At 45.6% G+C, this 21,652-nt stretch overlaps 1 protein-coding gene across 2 annotated transcripts; it reads left to right on the top strand.

Moving 5' to 3' along the window:
- Positions 1–16,383: 16,383 nt before the first annotated feature.
- Positions 16,384–19,503, top strand: LOC124676254 (protein FAR1-RELATED SEQUENCE 1-like). 2 transcript variants are annotated; one of them, XM_047212343.1, is made up of 6 exons: positions 16,384–16,439; positions 17,017–17,281; positions 17,395–17,867; positions 18,108–18,574; positions 18,678–18,960; positions 19,066–19,503. In XM_047212343.1, the coding sequence occupies exons 4-6, from the start codon at positions 18,528–18,530 to the stop codon at positions 19,279–19,281; spliced, it is 546 nt and encodes a 181-aa protein (XP_047068299.1). In that variant the 5' UTR covers positions 16,384–16,439; positions 17,017–17,281; positions 17,395–17,867; positions 18,108–18,527; the 3' UTR covers positions 19,282–19,503. The 2 variants fall into 2 exon arrangements, with proteins under 2 accessions (XP_047068299.1, XP_047068292.1); XM_047212336.1 differs by lacking the exons at positions 17,017–17,281; positions 17,395–17,867 and having other exon boundaries at positions 16,423–16,439; positions 18,676–18,960.
- The last annotated feature ends 2,149 nt before the right edge of the window (positions 19,504–21,652 follow it).

Below are 21,652 nucleotides of genomic sequence, written 5' to 3'. Positions count from 1 at the left end.
TGAAGCGCATAAGAGAAGGAAAATTTTAATGGTATCGGCTTGTAGCTGCGTGATGTTCTAGCCAACGGCAATGTGATGCAGGGATGACATAGACCGGGATCCTACCCATGGCGTGGCTCATGGTGTTGTGCAATGGGTTAAATAAAACGCATTTTATCTGATCAAATTAAATATGAGTAAAACATTTTGTCATATGGTCAATCAATTATCCTTGTGTTAAATTTACTTCTAAATTAGATTCTTAGACTACTCATAGCGTGAGTAACATTAGTAAATAGTAAAACTCAACTACCTAGACTAACCACAGCGATTTGACATTTTAAGCCGTCCGATTCCAGTCCTCTTGAGCATCGCTTCATCGTTTTTAACAATGGCCCAACGCTTCTGACGGCCTGCCCACGTAAAAGGGCTGCTTCTCTGCAAGTGGACCAGGATGGCCTGTCGTTAACCGGGCTGATGCCACGTCCCTTTGAGATGGGCTGTCAGCCCAATTCTTCCTGGCTTATGACCGAAAAGTAGTGGGCGACCAAGTGCAAAAAAAAGGTGTGACTACGGCGGGGAAGTTAGGATGGCAGCGCCGTTAATTGCTCCTGCCATTAATTCACAAAAGAAAAAAGATTGATCATGCCATTAACTTCCAGCTTCCGTTCCTTCTTTCCGTCGATTCTCATACCCGCTGATCTCCTCTTCGAGTTCCTCATATATGATGCGCCTATCTCTAGTGTTCTGGTCTCTACCCTTTCGCCTCTCCTTCGACCTTCTTCCTTCCACAACCTAAAAACCATGCTACTTGCTTACAGTTCATTTCTCATCTTCCTGTTGTGAATCTTATTCCCTGTAATGTCATCGACGCTTGTATGTTGTAATTAACTTATTGTTGCTTATTTCATGGTTTTTGCCTTGCTCCTTGGCCTGTAGTTTCTGTATATTGGAAGTTTTTATAGGGTGTATGACCTCCATCCGATGGATCCCAGTGTTGAAATTATCGACAGCGGAAAAACTTTTTTTTTTGACAGAAGACGGAGGAGACTTGGATTCCAGCCCGTCCTACGCAACGAAGGTTAGAGCTGATGTGGCTATACGCATCCGACCATCCTCTTCCATGCCGTCGCCACCAACTATTGTATTCATGTTTTTTTCCCCGCGACACAAAGGAGATGCGACATGGCTGTCCGGAAGGAGCAGAGTGAGGTGCCCCTTGCTGCTGACCTGCTGTTTGGAACATGACGATGGATCGTGTCCCGTCGGTCCACTAACCTATCAGCCTTGATGTTGTCATCGTCTCCAGGTAAGGTCGTTTTCCAGTTCTCCCGCAAAACAAGAAGATTCCCATTGCCGGTTCTAATTCATCCCCTTGTCGCTATTAGTATGTTATCCTGTTAAATTAGATTGCTAGGTAGATTCAAGTCAAGTATCTAATTCATCTGCATAATGGCTTGGAAATTTTCCTAGCCAACATATATGTATCGGCTTCGAATATCTTGATTGAGTAGTAAGCTTGCAGTTATATTCAGCATTGCTTAAGTTCCCCAAAGTGCAGGGAGTTCATACCAGCAACATCACAAGGGACAAGTTTAAAGAAATTCGAAATCCATAAAATATTTTTGTTTAGTTTGCTGCATGACCATGGTCATTTCCTTAGTATATATATGTATATTTTCAGTCCGTCACAGAGTTGTTGCAGGCCTGGTCACAAGAAGTAAAAAAAAACTTAATCAGCTTGGTGTCGATGAGGTCTTCAAAGAAGGGCAGCTATATAGAAGTAATAAAGAATGTCAAAAATTGCTGGTACTACTCGCAATATCAATTTCCCATCTCATCATCTATACACATCTGTTAATTCACCAACCTATAAATAACATACTTGTACTTTATTCCTCATGTCAGGTCTGTTTTGGTTTCTTTCATGTTAAAGTGCTTTACGGGAATATACATTACAATTGAACTGCAAAATGCTGCATCATTAGTATTAAATTTATTTAGGTGAGAATGTTAAACTTACTAAAATTCCAATTAGAAATGCCAACAATCTATAGTTATAAGAGTAAATTCCACTTATTACCCTGTAGTTGTGCATTTGTGACATATATTACCCCATTTAGTGGAACCTTTACCAAAATATCCCATTTAGGAGACTTTAAACACGGTTTATACCTAATTTATTATTTTACTTGTTATTGTTAGATAGAATAGGTATGATACGTCGATGTGGAGCGATAAAATATGTAAATATAGACGAGCCTCATGAACGATTTATGTCCAAACTTGTTTAATCCATAAGTTCCCTTCACCACTAATGTTTTTATATTTTTGGATCCCGATCGTCACCTAACACCTTTCCCAATGGATGCAAACCAAAAAATAAGGGGATGGCGCCTTTAAAATGGGTAATCTACACAAATTTTCACTCGACGGGGTAATTAGTGTCACAAATGCAAAACTACAGGGTAAAAAGTGGAATTCACTCTAGTTATAATAATCATTATTAAGCAGGGAGTCACCATGGTGACTTATGGTGGAATGTCCAAGAAACCTGTTACTGTTACTGTTTCAACTTCATATTTCTTTTTAAGTTCAGCATATAATATCATGTTCATCACTCTTCATAGTTCCCACTACATTCATATACTTGACTAGCTAAACTGAATCACCATAACCATCTTTAAAGTCTGAAGCGTGAGCTCTGCTGTTTGCTTCCAACTCTTCGAATAAAAATATTCAACATCTGTTCTTTTATGAAGCAAGAATAAACCTTTTAAGATATTTATGATTTCGTTTTTTTTCTTTTCATAGGAAATTCAAGATGTTCATGGTGAGGAGCAACTTTCGGAGGATGGTATTTCTGGTATTACAGAACTAAAGACTCTATTGAAAGTTTTGAGAAGAAGAAGAACAAGATGACAACATCAAATGAAGCTAAGGAACCTACCAACCAAAGAAGTTTGTCCCTTTTCTGGAATGTTTTTCATGCAATGACTTCATTTACCCTGAAAAATTATTGAGATCTCAAGGATAGTTATGATTTATTGTAACATCCCAAATTTTAAATAAAGGAAGAAGAACAATTTCAATTATCCAAATTTTAGAACCAACAAAAACTTTTACTTGCATATAGTACCCTGCATAGGACTTGTGCATTTTGAGTGCTATGCCATGATGTTTGTTACTTTGTGTTTGTGATGAACTCTAAAACCCTAAAGTGATCAAGTGATCATCATAAATTAAATACCTCAAAAGAGAAAGAAATCAAATTTCACAAAAACCCTAAAAACCCTAATATAAGGTCTATGTCATTTTTGGTAAATCTGATCTTAGACCCATTTGATCTTCACCAATAATTGTGTTATGATATTAAAGAGTGAATACAACTTTGAGAATCAAAGATTTACTTTTCAAACCATTTTCAAAATTGAAAACATGATCACATATGATCATGGTCATTTCCGACTTTTATAGTCCGGTACCTACTTTGAGCCTATCTAGTTCAATTTTTCCAAACCAAACAAATCCAACTCTTGGCATGTCATCCAAGTACTCAACAAGGTGAACAACTTCTGCAAAGATCACCATATCAAATTCATCATGGATCAAGAGATAGAAGCATGCCAAGATGAGACTTTGAAACATATGTAACAATCTCCATTTTTGAAATGTGATCAAACCAGGCCACCACTTGCTCACCACTTGACCTAGCATTGACCACAAGACCCTCCTACACCAAACCCATGCCTTGGCACCCCCTGGACACGACCAAACATGGCCTAGCCATGGCCATGCCGGCCACGTCGCCCACGACACGCCTCCCTCTCTTTCTCTTCACCATCGCCACGGCCACCATGTCCAACGCGTCGCCCATGATCCTAGGAGATCGCCTGTACCCGCCGTTGGTCGAGGAGACGCTGACAAGCCCCGGACGACGCGCGCCCAGGACGCCCCAGTGCACGCCGCCAACGGCATGGCGACGTCACCCGGTGCACGGACACGTCCACGCGGCGCTCGCCGGATCTCGCCGTACCCGACCATATCCGCGCGCCGTAGTACCTCTCTCGCCACGCGGAGCTCGCCGGACACGCTCACGTCACCCCCTAGCGTCTACCGCCGCCGGAGAGGAAGCTTCCTTCCGCCACGGCCGCGGCAGGACACGGACGCGCCCGACCGTCGTACGCCCCCATTTGCCGCGCCGTTGACGCTCGCAGTACCGCCTTGACGTGGTGAACACGACCCCGTCGTCGCTTAGCCCCCTAGCTCACCGGAGACGCCGCGCCCTTGTCGACTTGCCGCAGCACCCACGGCACCCCTCACGCCCTATAAAAGGAGACCTCCCTTGATGATCCAAGCACACCACCAGCTTCCCCTCTTCTTCCTCGACCTCCCCAGCACCTCGCCATGATCGATTAGCCACCGCCGCCGCCCAATCGACGCCTCACTGCCGCGGAAGCCCTGCAGCAATCGCCGGAGAAGGAGGCCGCCCCTGACGACGCCGCTGCTACAGGCTGCTTCGCCGTCGTCCACAACCTCGTCAAGCACATTGCCCAACCCTAGCTGGAGCCACGGTGAGCCTCCGACCCCCTACCGCCGCCGTGCCAGTGAACCCATCTCGCCGGAGACGACGATGGCCCAGTGCCGTCCGATCTCATTCTAATCCAACGATCCACTTTAAAACATACCGTTTCGGCTATTATGAGTCGCTGACGGGTGGAGCCCACTGTCAGGCGGCCCGCGCGTGCACAAATGCGTGGTGGGCTGGCCTTGGGCTGTTTTTAAACGTTTCGGCCCACTTAGCTTTCCCGCGTAGCCCAGTAATTCAAATTCGATTTATCCAAATCCATTTAATTTCAATACTGGTTCCAACTTAGAAATTCAATAGATTGAAATTGGCTAAACCAAATTTGATGAACTTTATGTTGTTGGAAAGCTAAGAAAAAGATCTAACCAATGCCACTGGCCCCATGGTCAGATTCTTGGTAGAATAAATGTGATAAAAATAACAAGACAGGGACTTTTACTTATTCAAATATTTATTAAAAATCAACCAAAATAGATATTAAGTTAATTCCAACTCTAGTAGCTCACATTTGACTTACACTAATTGTTTCTGCAAGAAAATGGTGTGGTCACTTTGCATGATCATGCCCTAGTTTAATTAATGGATCATTTGACTAGTTTAACTAGTTGATATTATCCAAAACTACTAAAGTAAATCATGTGAAGTTGTATACTTCATTTAAACTTGTCTCACATGAATTCATGGGATGTTTGGACCCCTGGTTTCAAACTCTCTTATATGAATTACTTGAGATTTAAATCAAATGTAGTGTTATTTAAATAGTATGAGGTGGTCTACCTCATTTAAATAATTTTCTCCAATAATGATGATGAATGGTTGACTTGGGTCAACATAGGATTCATGTATTGCTGAGGAGAAATTAAATCTTAAGAAGATTCAATGAGAGGGAATTATTTCCCAAAACACCATATGAACCTTACTTCTCACATATGAATAAGAGGAAATCTTCTTCCTCAAGTCACTCACCAATACACCTACTTACTTTATGTGTGTGCTTAGTATAGTTTGTGTGAAGTAATGATGTGTTTAGATTAGCCTTTGAGCTTGTTTGGTGATTATACTTCGTATTCAAATCTAGACGCTAGCACCGGGGATTATCAAGAGGAAGGATAATTCTACCCTGAAGAAGAAGGAGAAAACCTAGAGAACTACCAAGGCAAGATAATACTCTTGCAAAGTGCAAAGCTCACCTTGAGCAAGGCACCATGATTCTTATTTCTCTTTATACAAGTCTATCTTATGTGTACACCCTACAAGTTCTACTTGTTGTGTTTTCCAAGGATGAACTAAAATTGGGATAGAGAACAAGATTACTAGATGAGAAGAGATAGCAAAGCAAAGTAGCACCCCTCATGATTAGTGCTAGTGCTAAAATACTAAAATTTGACTATATTAGATGGGAGCATGTGAATGGTTGATTTTGAAACCTTGGAATGATGAAGCCTTCCATTGAAGAGTTTGAAGTTGAATGTGAACAAGAGAAGATGGTGATTTTTGATAAAAACCTGATATTGGTTTGAATGCGATACCTTTCCAATTTTTGAGTACCCCCACGATACCTGATTATGGGTAGGGCTTAACTGGAAGTTTATAGATTTTAGTATGAGTTCCCTCTGAACACACATCATAGGGGTTATGCCGAGGCTGCCTCCGTTGTTGAGAAAGGATGTGAATTGAGGTGAAATTGTACGGCCAAGCCTCGTGCGGTTCCCGTGTTAACGGTTGGTTTTCACCGGGAGGCCAAGCTCATGGGGAGAGGTGCTCATACTAGGATGTGTAAGTGAAAGGTTATGGTTGATGATCCGCGTACCGTGTTACGGTGACTCGGAGTTATTCCGACGGATGAAATCAAATGTTGTGGCACAAGTGTGCAACCTCTGCAGAGTGTAAACCTATTCGAATAGCCGTGTCCACGGTTACGGACGGTTGGAAAGGCCATACAGTTTTCCGGTGTCAGATTTTTGAAAGCTTTAGTAAATATGAATGGTGACTTGGTGACTCTTTGGGCTTTGAACCAATGATGTGGGAATGACACTAATGTTCCCACTTAAGTTAGTTAGTACATGACCCAAGCTTGTGAACTAAAATTTGGCATATGCAAGTTAAATTAGAGCTTAGTTTCTTTAATGGGCATTTTACAATAGTATTAGTTTGCAAGTACTTGAAGTACTTACGGCTTTGTCCCTGGCTATTCAAATGGCCAGAGTACGAGGAGGAACGAACTATCACGAGGATGACCAGCGGGACGCCTACGACAACTAGGGGTTTCGACGTCAAATGTTGGCCTCGTGGACTAGAGAGTCCCGTTACTATTACGCTTCCGCTATGTATGAACTTATGTATGTTATTGATTGTGAGATCAACTATTTGTGTAATATGAATCATGTGATTCAAGATTGTATGACACTATGGCTTGTAATAAATAATGACTGTGATATTCGACTATTATGCCTCGCAACAACATTATCCTGGGATTGCGATGAATGACATAATAGGCATCTGGACTTAAAAATCCGGGTGTTGACATTTATTTTCTTATGGAACAACACATAATCAAATCAAGCAACAAATACTAAGAGGCGGCATGTAAAGTTATCGATCCATACACAATAAATAATGCTTCTGACCCCTTAGTTCTAAACATGTGCACGGGTTCATTATATTGTATACAACATTTGCACTAAAACATTGCTTGCTGAAGCGACAAATGAGAAAACAAAATCAGTCGAGATAAATATTTTCTCAATTGTACATTATATTATTGTATGAATTCTGTCCTTACAATCTTCCATACATAAGAACGGGTGCAGCAACACGCGCATTATGGTCTAGTAAGCAGTAACATAGTACTACATGCAATGTTAACTAAGCACTTGGATGCCATGCCAAGTTATTTATTGAAGAAAGAGAGAATTGTGGTAACTAGCTATGTTATCATTTTTTTAGAGACTGGACAATGGCTTTCCTGACCGTGTAGTTTTATAAATTTATAAAAGTTGTGTAATGTACAAACGGTGTTGCTCGAGTGAAACAACAAGCTGCTAATTACTAGGCTTCAAGCAAAAAAAACAGAAATCTATCTGTCTAAAGCTCTCTACCCAAGCTGCTAACTACTAGCTATATTACAGGTCTGTCCTTTGGGTGACAGCTTTGTTTCCCCTGTGGCGACACAGTGGGTCTCTGTCTGACGCTGTTGCAGGTCCGACTCCACTCGCCGCCGAGCCCCGTGGCCTTCGTCCCCTGAGTCCCGGCGGCTCTGCTTCCCTCCCCCCGTGGTTGTGCTGGGGTCTCTCCCGCAGCGCCCAGAGGTAGCGAAATCCCTAGTTTCCAGCAAAATCCAAATCCCAACCCACCATAAGCCTTTTGAGCGTTTTGGGGCGCTTGATCGTAATACACAATCCCCAACAAGTGAATCTGATGGAGGCTGTGGAGGATCTGCTGCGGGGCCTCCAGTTGGCGGAGGCGTAGAGGAGAGGTGTCAACATCGGGTGGGTGGACAAGGGCAAGGAGAAGAATCGTGCTCCCCAGGCCATGGGGAAGCTGCTGTCGGAGAGGCCATCATCTATGGAGGCGATTGCTCGCTCAGTGGGGAAAATTTGGTGCCCAATGAAGGGAGTCGAGTGCAAGCAGACAAGTGATAACATTTTCTTGTTCACTTTTCAGCAAGCAGATGGGAAGAGGAAGGCGTTGTCTAGAGGGCCATGGATGTTTGGCAATAAAGAGCTGATTATAATGGAGGACTATGATCCGAGCAAAACAACTCACCGGTATGCTTTCTCCCATGTCCCGATTTGGATCAGAGTGGCAAACATCCCACTGGGAGCTATGACTTGGGAGACCGGAGAGCGAATTGGGCGTCAAGTGGGGGATTTCCAGGAGGTTGATGTCGACGAAGATGGTCAAGCGGTGGGGCAGTATTTGCGGGTCAAGGTGCGTGTCAAGGCCGATGAGGTTCTCATGCGGGGAAGCTTAGTAAGCATCATCGCAGGCGAACCAGCGAGATGGTACCCGTTTACATATGAGTTCCTGCCGGACTTTTGCTTTACTTGTGGGAGAATCGTGCACTGCGACAAAGCCTGCTCAATCAAGCTAAAACCTGGGGAGAAGCAACAATTTGGGAAATGGTTAAAGGCTGTCATGAACAAGAAGGCACCAGGAGAGGATGACAGGAAAAGATGGGGAGAGGGCTCAGGAGGCTCTGGTCGTCGATATCCGGGGCTGGGCTCTAGTGCCGGTAGAGCGGCTAGTGGAAGCCTATCATGGAGGAAGGAATACCAAATGCAGCGGGGGGAAGGAAGTGTAGGAGAGGAGAAGGAGATAACAAGCCCTTTAAAAAGTCCAACTCAGGGTTTTAGAGGAGAGACCCAGAAGAAGTTATCTTTGGAAGGCATTGAGGGGGAGAAGACGGGTGGAGTAGGGAGGGCAGAAGCTTGTCTTCTGCCCAAGGCTGGTGGAGGAGTTGAGGGGATTAGTGCTGCTGTGGCCGAAGTCGCTGAAATCCCTAAGGGGAATCCTTGGCAGGGCTCTACTAAACAATGTGGAGGTGTTACTCATGGCATCACACAGGTGGAAGATGTTGCAATAGTGAATTCTGCAATGCATATTGATGCGGAAGTGGTCTCGGCTACGGGTGAGGCTCCGGTAGTGGATGAAGGCATAAAGAAAGTGAAGGGTACTTATAAATGCAGGGAGAGGAAAACAGGTGGAGATCACCCATCAGAAGTGATGGCGATGGGCGGTAAACGAAGCTGTGAGAAGATGGTGGCTATGGGAGGTGAACATTCATCAAAGAAACACAAATTGGGTAATGTAGATTTAGTTCCAAGATGTCTAAATGAGGCGGGGCTACCGGGACAGCTCCGCAATGCCCGATGAAAATTGGGGTATGGAACAGCGGGGGTTTGGGGAATGGCCCAGCTGTTCGGGGTCTTCTGGACTTCCAGAAGAGGGAGGACCCCGATGTTCTCTTCTTGTCAGAAACAAAGTTGGACAAGAGGAGGTTGGAATGCTTAGGTGGAAGCTTGGTATGACGCATATGGTTGTTATAGATTGTGTTGGTGCGAGTGGGAGCCTTGTAGTTTTCTGGAAAAAAGAGTTCACGGTGGAGGTGCATCCATTCATGTCCAAATACCATATTGACATGGACATTGTGGAGAGTGATGGTTTTACCTGGCATTTTACTGGGATATATGGGGAACCAAAATCTAATGAGAAGGACAAAATGTGGCAGTTAATCCGCATCCTTAAACGCGTAGTGATAAGTCTTGGCTGCTTGCAGGTGAATTCAACGAGATTCTCCACCCCTGGGAGAAAGTAGGTGGAGCCCCAAGGCCCCAAAGGCACATGGACAAATTCAAAGAGACCCTGGAAGAATGTGAGTTGAGGGCTCTAGGCTTCGCCGGTGACGCTTTCACCTGGAGAAACAACAACCCCAGTGCGGAGCATTACATAAAGGAGAGGTTGGATCGTGCGGTGGCAACCCAGTCCTAGTGTGACCGCTTCCGTGGCTACAAAGTGACCAATGGTGATCCAAGGCACTCGGACCACCGCCCGGTCATCATTGAAACTCATGGCGCCTGCAAGAGAAGGAGTGGCATGGGGGATGGGAGTCACCCCCGTTTTGAGGCATGTTGGGTGGAGGAAGAGGGCTGCGAGGACATAGTTAAGAACTCATGGGATAGATGCACGGTGATGGAGGGTAGGTATTCCAATGGAGCCTTACGACGTGTTCTTGGTGATCTGGTGGATTGGAATCGGAATATCCTGGGTGATCTCCAACAAAGAATCAAACAAGATAAATGTGAGCTAGAGTAGTGCAGAAGGCATGGAATCAGCGAGGACCAAAGTGAGAAGAGAGGGACTTCTTCGTTTCAAACTGTCAAAATTGGAAGATCAGAAAGACACTTACTGGAGAGGGCCCATGTTAACTGGATGACAAATAGGGACAGGAACACGAAATATTTCCACCTGTATGCCTCCGAGCGGAAGAAAAAGAACAGAATCATGAAACTCAAAAAGAAGATGGAAGCATGGTTGAAGGGAAGGAGGAGATTGAGCAGGTGGTGGCGTCCTATTTCACTAATACCTTTCTGTCTTCTTCAGGAACACGCTCACATGAGGTCGAGGAAATTATTTTGCCTCGAGTGAGCTCGGATATGAATGATATGCTAACCAAATGCTTCACTGCCGAGGAGGTTCGGGCTGCTCTTGACTCTATTGGTGACCTGAAGTCACCTAGACCTGATGGCATGCCATCACTTTTTTACAAGAAATACTGGCACATTGTGGGAGGGAAAATGACATAGGAGGTTCTGAATATCCTGAATGGTGGTGACCTACTGGCTGACTAGAATGAAACTTGTGTGGTTCTCATCCCAAAAGTGAATGAACCTGACAAGATGAAAGATCTGAGGCCGATCAGCCTGTGCAATGTGGTGTACAAATTGGTGTCCAAGGTGCTGGAAAATCGCTTAAAGTTGATCCTGCCCGAGGTAATATCGCCAAACCAATCAGCCTTTGTTCCTGGACGTCTTATAACAGACAACATCCTTCTGGCCTATGAATGCATGCATTACATGCATACCAAGAGGAAGGGGACAAACTGCTATGCTGCTGTTAAGCTCGACATGAGCAAGGCCTTTGACATGGTTGAATGGCACTTCCTAGATATGGTGATGACAAGGCTTGGCTTTCATGAAAGATGGATCCAACTGATCATGAGGTATGTGAGCACTGTTCAATATAGGGTGAAGGTGAATGAGTCCCTCACTGATGTGATCCTGCCTGAGAGAGGGCTTCGGCAGGGAGATCCGTTATCTCCGTATCTTTTCCTCGTGTGTGCTGAAGGTTTCTCTACTCTGTTGAACCATGCGGAAGAAGAAGAGAGATTACAGGGTACAAAGTGAGCTCAAATGCCCAGAGTTTTAATCATTTACTGTATGCGGATGACTCGATGGTGCTGCTGAATGCTAATGAACAGTCAACACAACATCTGCAAGAGATCCTTCATTTGTATGAGAATTTCTCGGGGCAAACGATAAACCTGGAGAAATCTGCTATAATGTTCAGTCACAATACTCCAAGAAAAACTAGGAAGTGGGTGGTGAGAGCCCTTCATATCACGCCGACTGCTTGGAGCGAGAGGTACCTTGGTCTGCCAGTTTATGTGGGCAGAGCTTGGTCCAAGACCTTTGAATACCTCAAGGAACGGGTTTGGAAGCGAATCCAAGGTTGGAAGGAGAGAGCCCTGTCAAAAGCGGGAAAGGATGTCCTCATAAAGGCATGTGCCTAGGCCGTCCCCACCTTTGCTATGTTGTGCTTTGATTTGACAAAAACTCTCTGTGAGCAGATGAGCTCTATGATATGTCGGTACTGGTGGTCACAGTAAGAAAATGAAAACAAAATGCATTGGCTCAGTTGGAAAAAACTCACAAAATCAAAAAAGGAGGGAGGTTTGGGCTTTTGTGACCTTCACAACTTCAACATTGCCATGCTTGTGAGTCAGGCGTGGCGGCTGCTGACTGAGCCTGACTCTTTGTGTGCCCGAGTCCTTAGTGCCAAATATTTCCCAAGTGGCAATGTTCTTTCTGTTGTGCCTGTGGCTGGCATGTCCTGTACTTGGCGTAACATCTTGAAGGGAGTCAACCTGTTGAAGGAGGGGCTTATTTGGAGGGTTGGCAATGGTTTTGAGATGAATGTTCTGACACTTTTCTCAAATGCAAGGCCTTGAAGCAATGTTGGCGGGAGCTGCAAATGGAGGAGATCAGACTGAAGCTGTTGGACTGTGCCAATGCTCTGGAAGTTCTCTGGACGATACTGGGCCTGAATATTGAGCAGAAGCTTCGAGCTCTGATCCTTTGCTGGCAATGGTGGAGTGCAAGAAACAATCTGAACGCTGGAGACAAGGCACAAACTGCAGACGATATTTGGACGACAATGTTCAGATGGGTGAATGACTGTAAAATGTTCTATCTGAATGGCACCTCCACATTTGTGAAACAATCTGCAAGATGGACCAAACCGACGGGAGACATCATCAAATTCAATACGGATGGGGCTTTCTTTCCAGGTTCTAATACTTGCGGCTGGGGCTTTATTGCTAGAGATGCCCAGGGTGATGTCCGGGGCTCCGGGTACGAACATCTACGGTATATCCGTAATCCCCTTCGAGCTGAAGCTGAGGCATGCGTGCGTTCTTTGCGATCTGCCACTGGCTGGGGATGACCATGATTCATTGAAACCGACTCCACTATCCTTGCTGAAGCGCTTCAAACCAACCCCTACGATCGCACTTCGTGTGGAGCAATTTTTAAAGAGGGTAGAGCTTTTATGGGTCTCAACTTTCATACTTGTATCATAGCTATGGTCCAAGGGCTTGTAACTCTGCAGCGCATAAACTTGCTGCTAGGGGAGCCTCGTATTTGCCTGATTCTGCTGTTGCTTTGGCAGAGGCTGCCCCTGATGATGTAATGGTTCTGGTGAATTCAACTTTGCATGATACTACACATACATTTACTACACACTATAAAGGTACGTAGTAACATGGATTAGAAACATGTGCATGTTGGGAGGGGCGTTTTGAAACATGGGTCCATATGATCCCTATATCTTGACCATTGAATGTTGTCTTGGGATCCGTTACGATCTGTTATTACGTGCAAAACTGCAAATACAGCGTGCAGAAATTCGAAAGACAGAGAGAAATACGACGAAGTAAATGAGGTGGGTCCATTGTTTGAGGTGAAGGGCGGTCGAACGGGACGGCCGACGTTGGTTCAAGTTTGACGGCGGGGTTTGCTGTACCAGTGGTCCATGTTCTGGGGCACGGTGGAGGACCAGTGGTACAGGACAAAAGTAGTCCAGATCGTTCGGTTTTGGATACCCCAGAGCAGAAAGTGACATTTCGAGAGAAATCTGGTGGCCGCCGCCGTCGGCCCCTCTGCGCAAGCCCCGGCCCCCGCCCACCGCCGCGCATCTCTGGCCTGTACGCAAGCCCCCGCCCGCGCATCGCCTCACCGCGTCTGCGCGCCACCAACCCGCCTGCAGCCCCTCGAGTCTGTTATCTTCTTCCTCGCGCGAGGCTGTCGCCCGTCTCCCGGTTGCGCCAAGTTTTTTTTTGCGGACCCATGGATTTCCCCATGGACGCGGTGATCAGGTACGCGAGTTTTTTTAGGCTGTGGCGTGTGATCTGTTGTTCGGATTCCATGTGATACATGGCCTGCTGCTGATTTTACGATTTCCAAATTCTGGGTTGTAGTATGAGGGCCGGCCCTAAGGGGGGGCAGGCAGTGCGGCCGCCCCAGGCCCCAAAAATTCAGGGCCCCCAACCCAGGTATACTACTATGTACATCTATGTGTACGTGCAGGTTCTGTGTACGTGTTTCCAGTCAAGACTAGTAGCAAAATAAGGCCTATGGGCCATAGAAAAGGAGAGATCGATCGGCACTCGGGATGCCATGCAAAAGAGAACGAAGCGATCCATCGCGTCGCACGCCCGCAATTAGTAATCCCGTCAGTTGGTCTCCGCCCTAGACGGCTGACGCCTCATCGCCTCGGCTTCCACTACTAGTTCGTAGCAGGCTAGCAGCGCAGGGCCTCCTTTAATCTTCCGTTCATCTCAGTTTGCGAGGTCTGCACAAGACCACAAAGATCAGTGAGAGATATGGACAATATGTAATTCTGAATTTTCAATTATGAGTTCGCGGCTTGTCGTCTCGTCAATTTCAATTTTTGGGACCTCTGTCGCCAGAATACGCATACAGACATCACCGATTTAACTGATCTGACTTCTGAGGTATATTATACTCTATCCTATACATGATTCATAGTTTCTACCATTCAAAATTTTATTTGTTTTCTTTTTTTAGCATTGTGTGTTGTCATGTCTTCCTTGTCGTGAAAGGGTCCAGATGGTAACAAGTGGCGGCCTTGATACAATCGTATAGGGGATATATTCACAAAATTTTCAAATCTAATACTGGTGCTTTAATAAATCCTAATTAATACGGTTTAGCAACATTATGCATCGAGAAGAAATTATTAGATGACATCGACCCCATCATATGTGAATTTGCATTGTCTGGCGCCGTGGCGGCATCGATGGCAGGCCTGACATGGTCAATGCGATGATCTCTCTTGAAGATAGAGTCGAGGAAGACGGCGGTAGTAACTTCTATGGCGGCCTGAGAAGGCATTTGGTTTTTGGTTGATGTGAGTTGGTGAATTGTCACCCCCTTCATCCCTCTGTAGGTTAGTGAGGTGGCTTCGAGTTTGATCTTTTGTATTGCTCTTGTAAGGTGTTGTGTATAATCTAATAAAAAAAGTCGTGTGCATCCCTTGGATGCAGAAGCTGGGACGATATTTTCCCCATTTCGAAAAAAATCAAGGAATGCTAAAAGAAAATTTAAGTTAATATATATAAATATTTGATATTAAGGGCCCCAAGTTTTAGCCTCGCCCTAGGCCTCAATAACCCCAGGACCGGCCCTGAGTATGCCTATATAATATACACGCAGTATTCATCTGATGCAACGCTGATGAGCTTACAAGGGGAGGACTCAGAGCATCTCCAGTCGCGTCCCCCAAAGGGATTTGGGGCGCGCCGGATGAAAAATGCGTTCCAGCCGCGTCCCCCAAAGCCCTTTTTTGTCCGGCGCGCCCCTATACGGTGTCCGGCGCCCCGAGCCCGTCCCCGTCCTACAGGGGACGCTCCGGGGACGCCGGACACAACGAAAAGCGAGGCGGGCTCCCACATGTCGGCGACTATTTGCATAAACCGTTGGTTCGCGCCTCTTTTCTCGTCGCTCCTTCCTTCCCGCGCCTCCCACCCCACCGTCGCCGCCGGATTTCCCGGCGGTTTGGGCGTCCGATCTCTCGCCGAGAGTCGGCACCGTTGTCGCGGCCGGGGCTCCCGCCGGTCGTGCCGCCGCCGCCGCGTCGCCAGCACGTCCCGGAACGCGCCGTCAAATCCGCCCCACCTCCGCGCACGTAAGGTGCTCGACGACTCTGCCGTGTAGGCACGATTGGCCGCTGTTTGTTGCGTCGTCTCGCCTCGGCGCAATTTTAACCATTGATTTTGCTTTAGCCATGGACAGCGACGATGAGATGCTTGCCCCTGTCGGCCGGAGGACGAGCAAGCGTTCGACGACGACCTGCGGGAGCATTTGCTGATCATCGCGTCCCTCCAGGACATGCTTGACGCTGAGGCGGAGAAGAGGAAGAGGCCGCGCCGCGGAGGATCAAGGCCGGGAGAAGGAAGTCGAAGCCCCGGCAGAGGATGGAGGGGCATGCCATGCTGCACAACGACTACTTCGCCGACGGGGCAACACATGCCGACAATTTTCGGCGCCGGTACACGATGAGCAAGGGCCTGTTCATGAATATCCTCCACGGCGTTCGAGAGTTCGACCCATACTTCAAGCTCAAGTTCGACGCTGTAGGCGTTCTCGGGTTCTCATTTATTATATTTAATTACTTGTTTTATTGTTTGTTGTAATTTAATTTGAAAACAATCCTCGCAAACATTTTTATTCATATGCTACATTTGATATAAATGGTTTATGTGTTAAAAAAATTATTTTAAATGTTTGGGGGCGGCGTTTGGGGGACGCGGCTGGGGAGCGACGTCCCCAAAACGCGGCACGAACAAACCACGTCCTCCAAACGCTCAATCCGGCACGGTTTGGGGGACGCTTTGGGGGACACGGCTGGAGATGCTCTCAGGTGAGCAGCAATGCTGGTCCGGCAGCAGCGGGTATGTCAGTTCTTGGAGACCTGGTGGCCGAAGGAGCTGGCGGTGTGGAGGATGCGGTACCGCTGATTCAGCAGAGTCCACTGGGCACGGGAATCCCAGTTCGCCTGGCTGGACAAAAAGGTTAGATTCAGTAAAATCTTTTTCTTTAGCCCACAGTATGTGATCCGGTGAAAAATATGTGTAACTCTTTTCCGGAAGTGTGTCTCTGCAATAAAAAGGTGCACATATTTCCTAATGGGGAATGGAACTGATACTTTTGGGCATGAAATGGATTACGAATAAGAATTAATTAGTTGGGGGTATGGCAAATGGCTGGATTGAATTATCTAGTTTTGTTGTGTACTAGGCTGAAGACATTATTCATTCCCCTTTTGGCACATGTTGAGGTAAGAACATTTTTTTTTGACGGAGCCTCTGGAATGAACAATGATAGGAATCATGTGTGCATCACGAAAAGTTGCTAAATTATGTAGAGAAAATTGAATTTTTTCTGTGGGCGTATGCGAGCGCACCGTAGGAGTTACTGCTGTAGGTAACGAGTATTAGGATATGGTCTGGCGCAGGAATGACAGGATACATATTGCCAGTTAGAGGGGCGCGGAGACAATACATGATCTTATTTAAGCAAAAAAAAAAGTGTCATTGCTGTTTTTATAGGTGCTACATCTGATACCACGAGTCACCATTTTCTTTTCAGGTACGGGTCGGCCGTGCCCCGCCAGACAGAACTCATTGCGTGGACATGCAAAGCGCACTAGAGAAATTGGTCTGGTGTTATGCAGATAAGTTGGGAGACAAGGTCATTGACCCTTCGCTTGGTACAAGTTTCGACTCCCTGAGTGAAGCCTACGATTTTTATAACCTGTACTCCTGGGAGCATGGCTTTGGGATCAGATATGGAAAGAGCCGGTTAAACGCAGAGAAAACAAAAATGCATGCTAGAAATCGTCTGCGGTTCCTAGGTAAGGGCCTAGAATAAAATTTTGCAGTGTTCGTAACAATTTTCTAGTCTTGGTCGCGGGCCTGCGGAAAATGAGTAATGGAAATGCCAATTTGCTGTTGTTGTGCGCTGCAGGGGAAGCCCACTGCGGAGAATACAAGGTCCTGTCGGTGTGAATGCCCTGCCATGATCCGACTGCTGAGGTCCGTAGATAATGGTTGGCACATTACAGAGCACCGGGTCACTCATAACCTTTTGCTGACTGAGAGGTGAACATAGACATGTTCACAAAGGACTTGGTGAAACAGCTAAGAGCCAACAATTATTAATATTGGCAAGGTTTACAGCATCATTGGTAGCTTCTTTGGAAGCGTTGACAACCTACCGTTGCGATCACTTCGTAATTTGTGTAGCCAGCTTAGTCGAGAAGAGGCCGATGATGATGTAAGAAAAACAATTGATGTTTTTTACCAGATAGGTGCGAAGGACCCAGATTTTGTGTTGAGAGTCCAGGCTGACACGGATACCAGGATCAAGAACCTCAGGGCGGCTGCAATATAATATTTTGGTGATGTCGTAACATTTGACACGACATATAAAACCAACCGGTATGACATGCCTTCCGGTCTATTCGTAGGTGTTAATAATCACTTCCAGAGCGTAATTTTAGGAGGGGTGATGGTGAGGGATGAGCAGGTGGACAGCTTCGAGTAGGTGTTTACAGAATTCATCCGCATGATGGGGGTGTGCCTCCAAAGACCACACTCACGGGTGAATTCATTTTCGTTCATGTAGTGGAAATGGTTATTCTTATTACAACTTTCCTGATGTAGCGAGTCTTTGTGCAGACCAGTGTCGAGCAATGGAGGTAGCCATAAAGAAAGTCATGCCGAAGAAAGCGAAGAAATCGCATCATTGGTGCAAATGGCACATGCTGAAGAAAGCGAAGGAGTGCCTGGGGCCATTATTCACGAGGTGGCATGCGTTTCGAGCAGAATTCCACAAAGTGGTAAATGAAATGTTGACGGTGGATGAGTTCGAGCAAGCTTGGGACTTGATGCTCGAGAAGTACTAGCTTAGGTCACATCCCTACATGACACAATTATATGAGATCAGAGAGATATGGGCTAAGTCTTATTTCAAAGTGGTTTTCTGTGCAAAAATGACTAGCACGCAATGAAGCGAGAGTGCGAACAGTATGCTTAAGAAGTACATACCCAAAGGTTGTTCGATGCACATGTTTGTCCGTCAGTACATGAGGTTGCTATATGACCGTGAAGCAGATGAAAGCTACGAAGAGAAGCGTACACAAGTTGTAAGTAACTTCTCCCGTTTTAGCAATACTTTCTACCTCTGTACGAAAAGCTGAACTTAAGATGTAGAATTGTCATATGATGATTGAACTTAACTGTGTATAGCGGGTCTGTCGTGCGATATAATTTTACAATTGAAAGACATGCCAGTAAGGTGTACACGAGATCAATGTTCGAGCAATTTGGGAAGATGATCTTCAAAGCATGCGCATACAAGGTGGAGGAGGTGGAGAAGAACAGACTTTACAGAACCACACACACAGATGCCTCCAGGCGGGAAAAGTGGAGCAGAGTATTTGATGTGAATATACTAGATGAGGGGGAGCAGTTCGATTGTGAGTGCGGAATGTTTGCACCCATGGGGATGCTTTGTGGGCATGCTCTGAAGGTATGTTCCATTTATCCTGATACCTAGACTGAAAAAAGCATACCAGTGTTTTGTATCGGTTTTGCCTAGAAAGCCTGCCTGATTCCTTTTTTTTTTTGGTCTCAGGTGATGGATTATGTTGGAGCAACTGAGATATTTAAAAAGCATATCCTGAAGCGGTGGACGAGAGATGCAAGGGGTGTGCTTCCGGAACACATGCGGCACTACCAGCGTGACCAGGCAGCAGGGAAAAATTTCACAAAGAGGCATTCCATTCTATACATACAAGCAATGGAACTTGTTAGGCAGGAGATACAAGTGCCACAGCTTATGACAAGTTAGCATGCCTGTCCAAGGAGATCCTTTTCTACCATGGCTTTCGAAGAAACAAGGGATGGCCTTGGCTTGGAGGACAGACCATCATGGGTGGGCCTATGTGTATTTTTGGGTATTCAGGTGAATACCCAAATTTTGTATTAAACTTTTCAAATTATATTATACAACTATCAATTATTATCTACATTGTATAAAATGCAATCCAAGTATTGACACAAGCATTTGGTTGGTCTGTTAGCTAGAGGAAGATAGCATGCAACAACACGTCTTGGGTTTGAACCCTAATTTTCTCACTATTTTCCTACTTTTGTTTGTAATTTTTTATTTTGAATACCCATTTATGTTGGCTAGAGGAAGATAGCATCCAAGTGTGAAGGATGGTAAGCGAAAGGTTGGTGACTGCTCCATGGAGAAAAGTGGATCAGTTTCTGGTCACGCAATGGCTGGTTTGACAGCTCAGAGAACAGTGGATCAGTTTGTGGTCACGCATGGTCCACTTCGTCGATGGACTGACGGACTTGGAACGGGATAACGTTTGGTTTGCTTTAAATGAGGACACTGTGTGGCAGAGATGTACTGTTCAAAAACTAATATACGTTGTGGAATACTACCCACTGTACTGTCTAGTACACAGATCACAACGAAAATGAATGGTCCAGATATAGGGATCATCTGGACCCGAGTTCCGTTTTGAATTTCCGGTGCATGTTGTTGTTCTATGTTATTTCCAAGTATAATATAGCCTTATTCCCATCTTTTGGGGTTTTACGTTTACTTATATCGGCATGCACGGCATTCGTGAGATGAAGACAATCTGCATGCTAGCAGATTTATTTTTTTTTGAACTGGAAAATGGAGATCCATTACCCATGGTGCACATCAATATCGCTGGCTACCAGATCAGAGACAAATACATGTACGTAACCCTCCCAGCCAATATATTCTAGTTCAGCACACCAGCCATACTGCACTGGGGAGTGTGCAACCTTATCAAACTGAACTAGAGAGCTCTCGCAATGCAACAGAAGAACATACCCTTCCATGAATGATGCACGAATCAGCGTAGGGCCAGTTTGCGGGCTAAAAACGAGAGTTTAGTCAGGTAGATTGTATGTATTCTCTTCAACATTAGATAACAGTAAAACTCAACCACCTATGAGCCCTTTCAACGTTTTGATGTTCTGAACTGTCAGATTTGTCATACCAACGTTCTGGATCATCTTATCTTTGCCGCAGTGTCGGTGAGCACGTTCCTTCGTCAAATAGAGCCAAATAGGCCTGCCCACCTTTACTGGGATGCTACTAGAATAACGGACCTAGACGTCTTGTCACTAGTCGGGCTGAGAACATCCCAGTTTGTGAGTCCTGTGCTCGTGCTTCGTTATACCTTCTTCGTTTCTTCTCCAACTCGATGAATTGAGAGCCCTACGGTGGCGGCAGGCGACAACTTGACGATAAATGGCGGGGCAGGTGCGCCGCCTTCCGCCCTCGTTATTTTCGGTTGTGGTGGAAGACCGTTTCATGTATGCCCACCTCATTTCCTTCCCTCATCATTTCTGGTGGTGTGCGGCTGCGGGGTGAGTTAGGAATGCAAGAGAAGGCAACTACAGCCTTCTCGGTGACCTTTGAGATGGAAAATGGAGCGGCCAAGATATATCGAGCAGTATAGGCTTCATGGAGACCGGGCCCTAGGAATCAAGGAGCCCCACATGATCCACCGTCAAGTGTTCGTCTTTGAGGACAAATGTCCAATATTTCCCAATCCCCCTCTCGTTCTCCTATTTTGCCGGCGCCGACCTCAAGCAGGTACGAGCCGTTTCTTATGACACGAGTCTCCTTTCGTAGTAGTGTAGATCTGCCAATATAGTCTCTGATAAGTTGCACTGTGGAACTATGTGGCATGTCAAAATCTGGGCCACGGTACACTCCAGATAGGTAGCTCTGTTTTAGCGTATTTGTGAGGGCTATTACTCCAAATAGCTACCTATAGAAGTGTCATGTAGGTTTAGTTTGAAATTTCGAAACAATTTGAGCATTTGAAATCAGAGGAAGATTTGCGCCTCTAAGGGGTTTTACATTTTATTTCTGCTGTGAAATTTTGTTAGGAAAATATAGATGATGCTCATGATGCACAACCAACCCTAATAAGGTTTAACTAGAAGAGGGATGTTACATCGACTACATTTATTGGGGTTGGAAAAATAGTCCATTCAATTGGCGGGAAATGTTCATACGTCATATTGGAGACTTGATGCCATGGTAGACTATGATATGTGGATTTGACACGTTTTTGTTTTGGCATGGGTGGATCTAAGAATGATACTACCGTGTTGTAGCGCTCTATGGTGTTTGGTAGACTTGCCAAACGTCCAGTGGT

The sequence above is a fragment of the Lolium rigidum genome, chromosome 1 (assembly GCF_022539505.1).
Source record: "Lolium rigidum isolate FL_2022 chromosome 1, APGP_CSIRO_Lrig_0.1, whole genome shotgun sequence".
NCBI classification, from domain to species: Eukaryota; Viridiplantae; Streptophyta; class Magnoliopsida; order Poales; family Poaceae; genus Lolium; species Lolium rigidum.
Note: the sequence above shows the minus strand (reverse complement) of the source record. Positions and strands in the feature narration are given on the sequence as shown.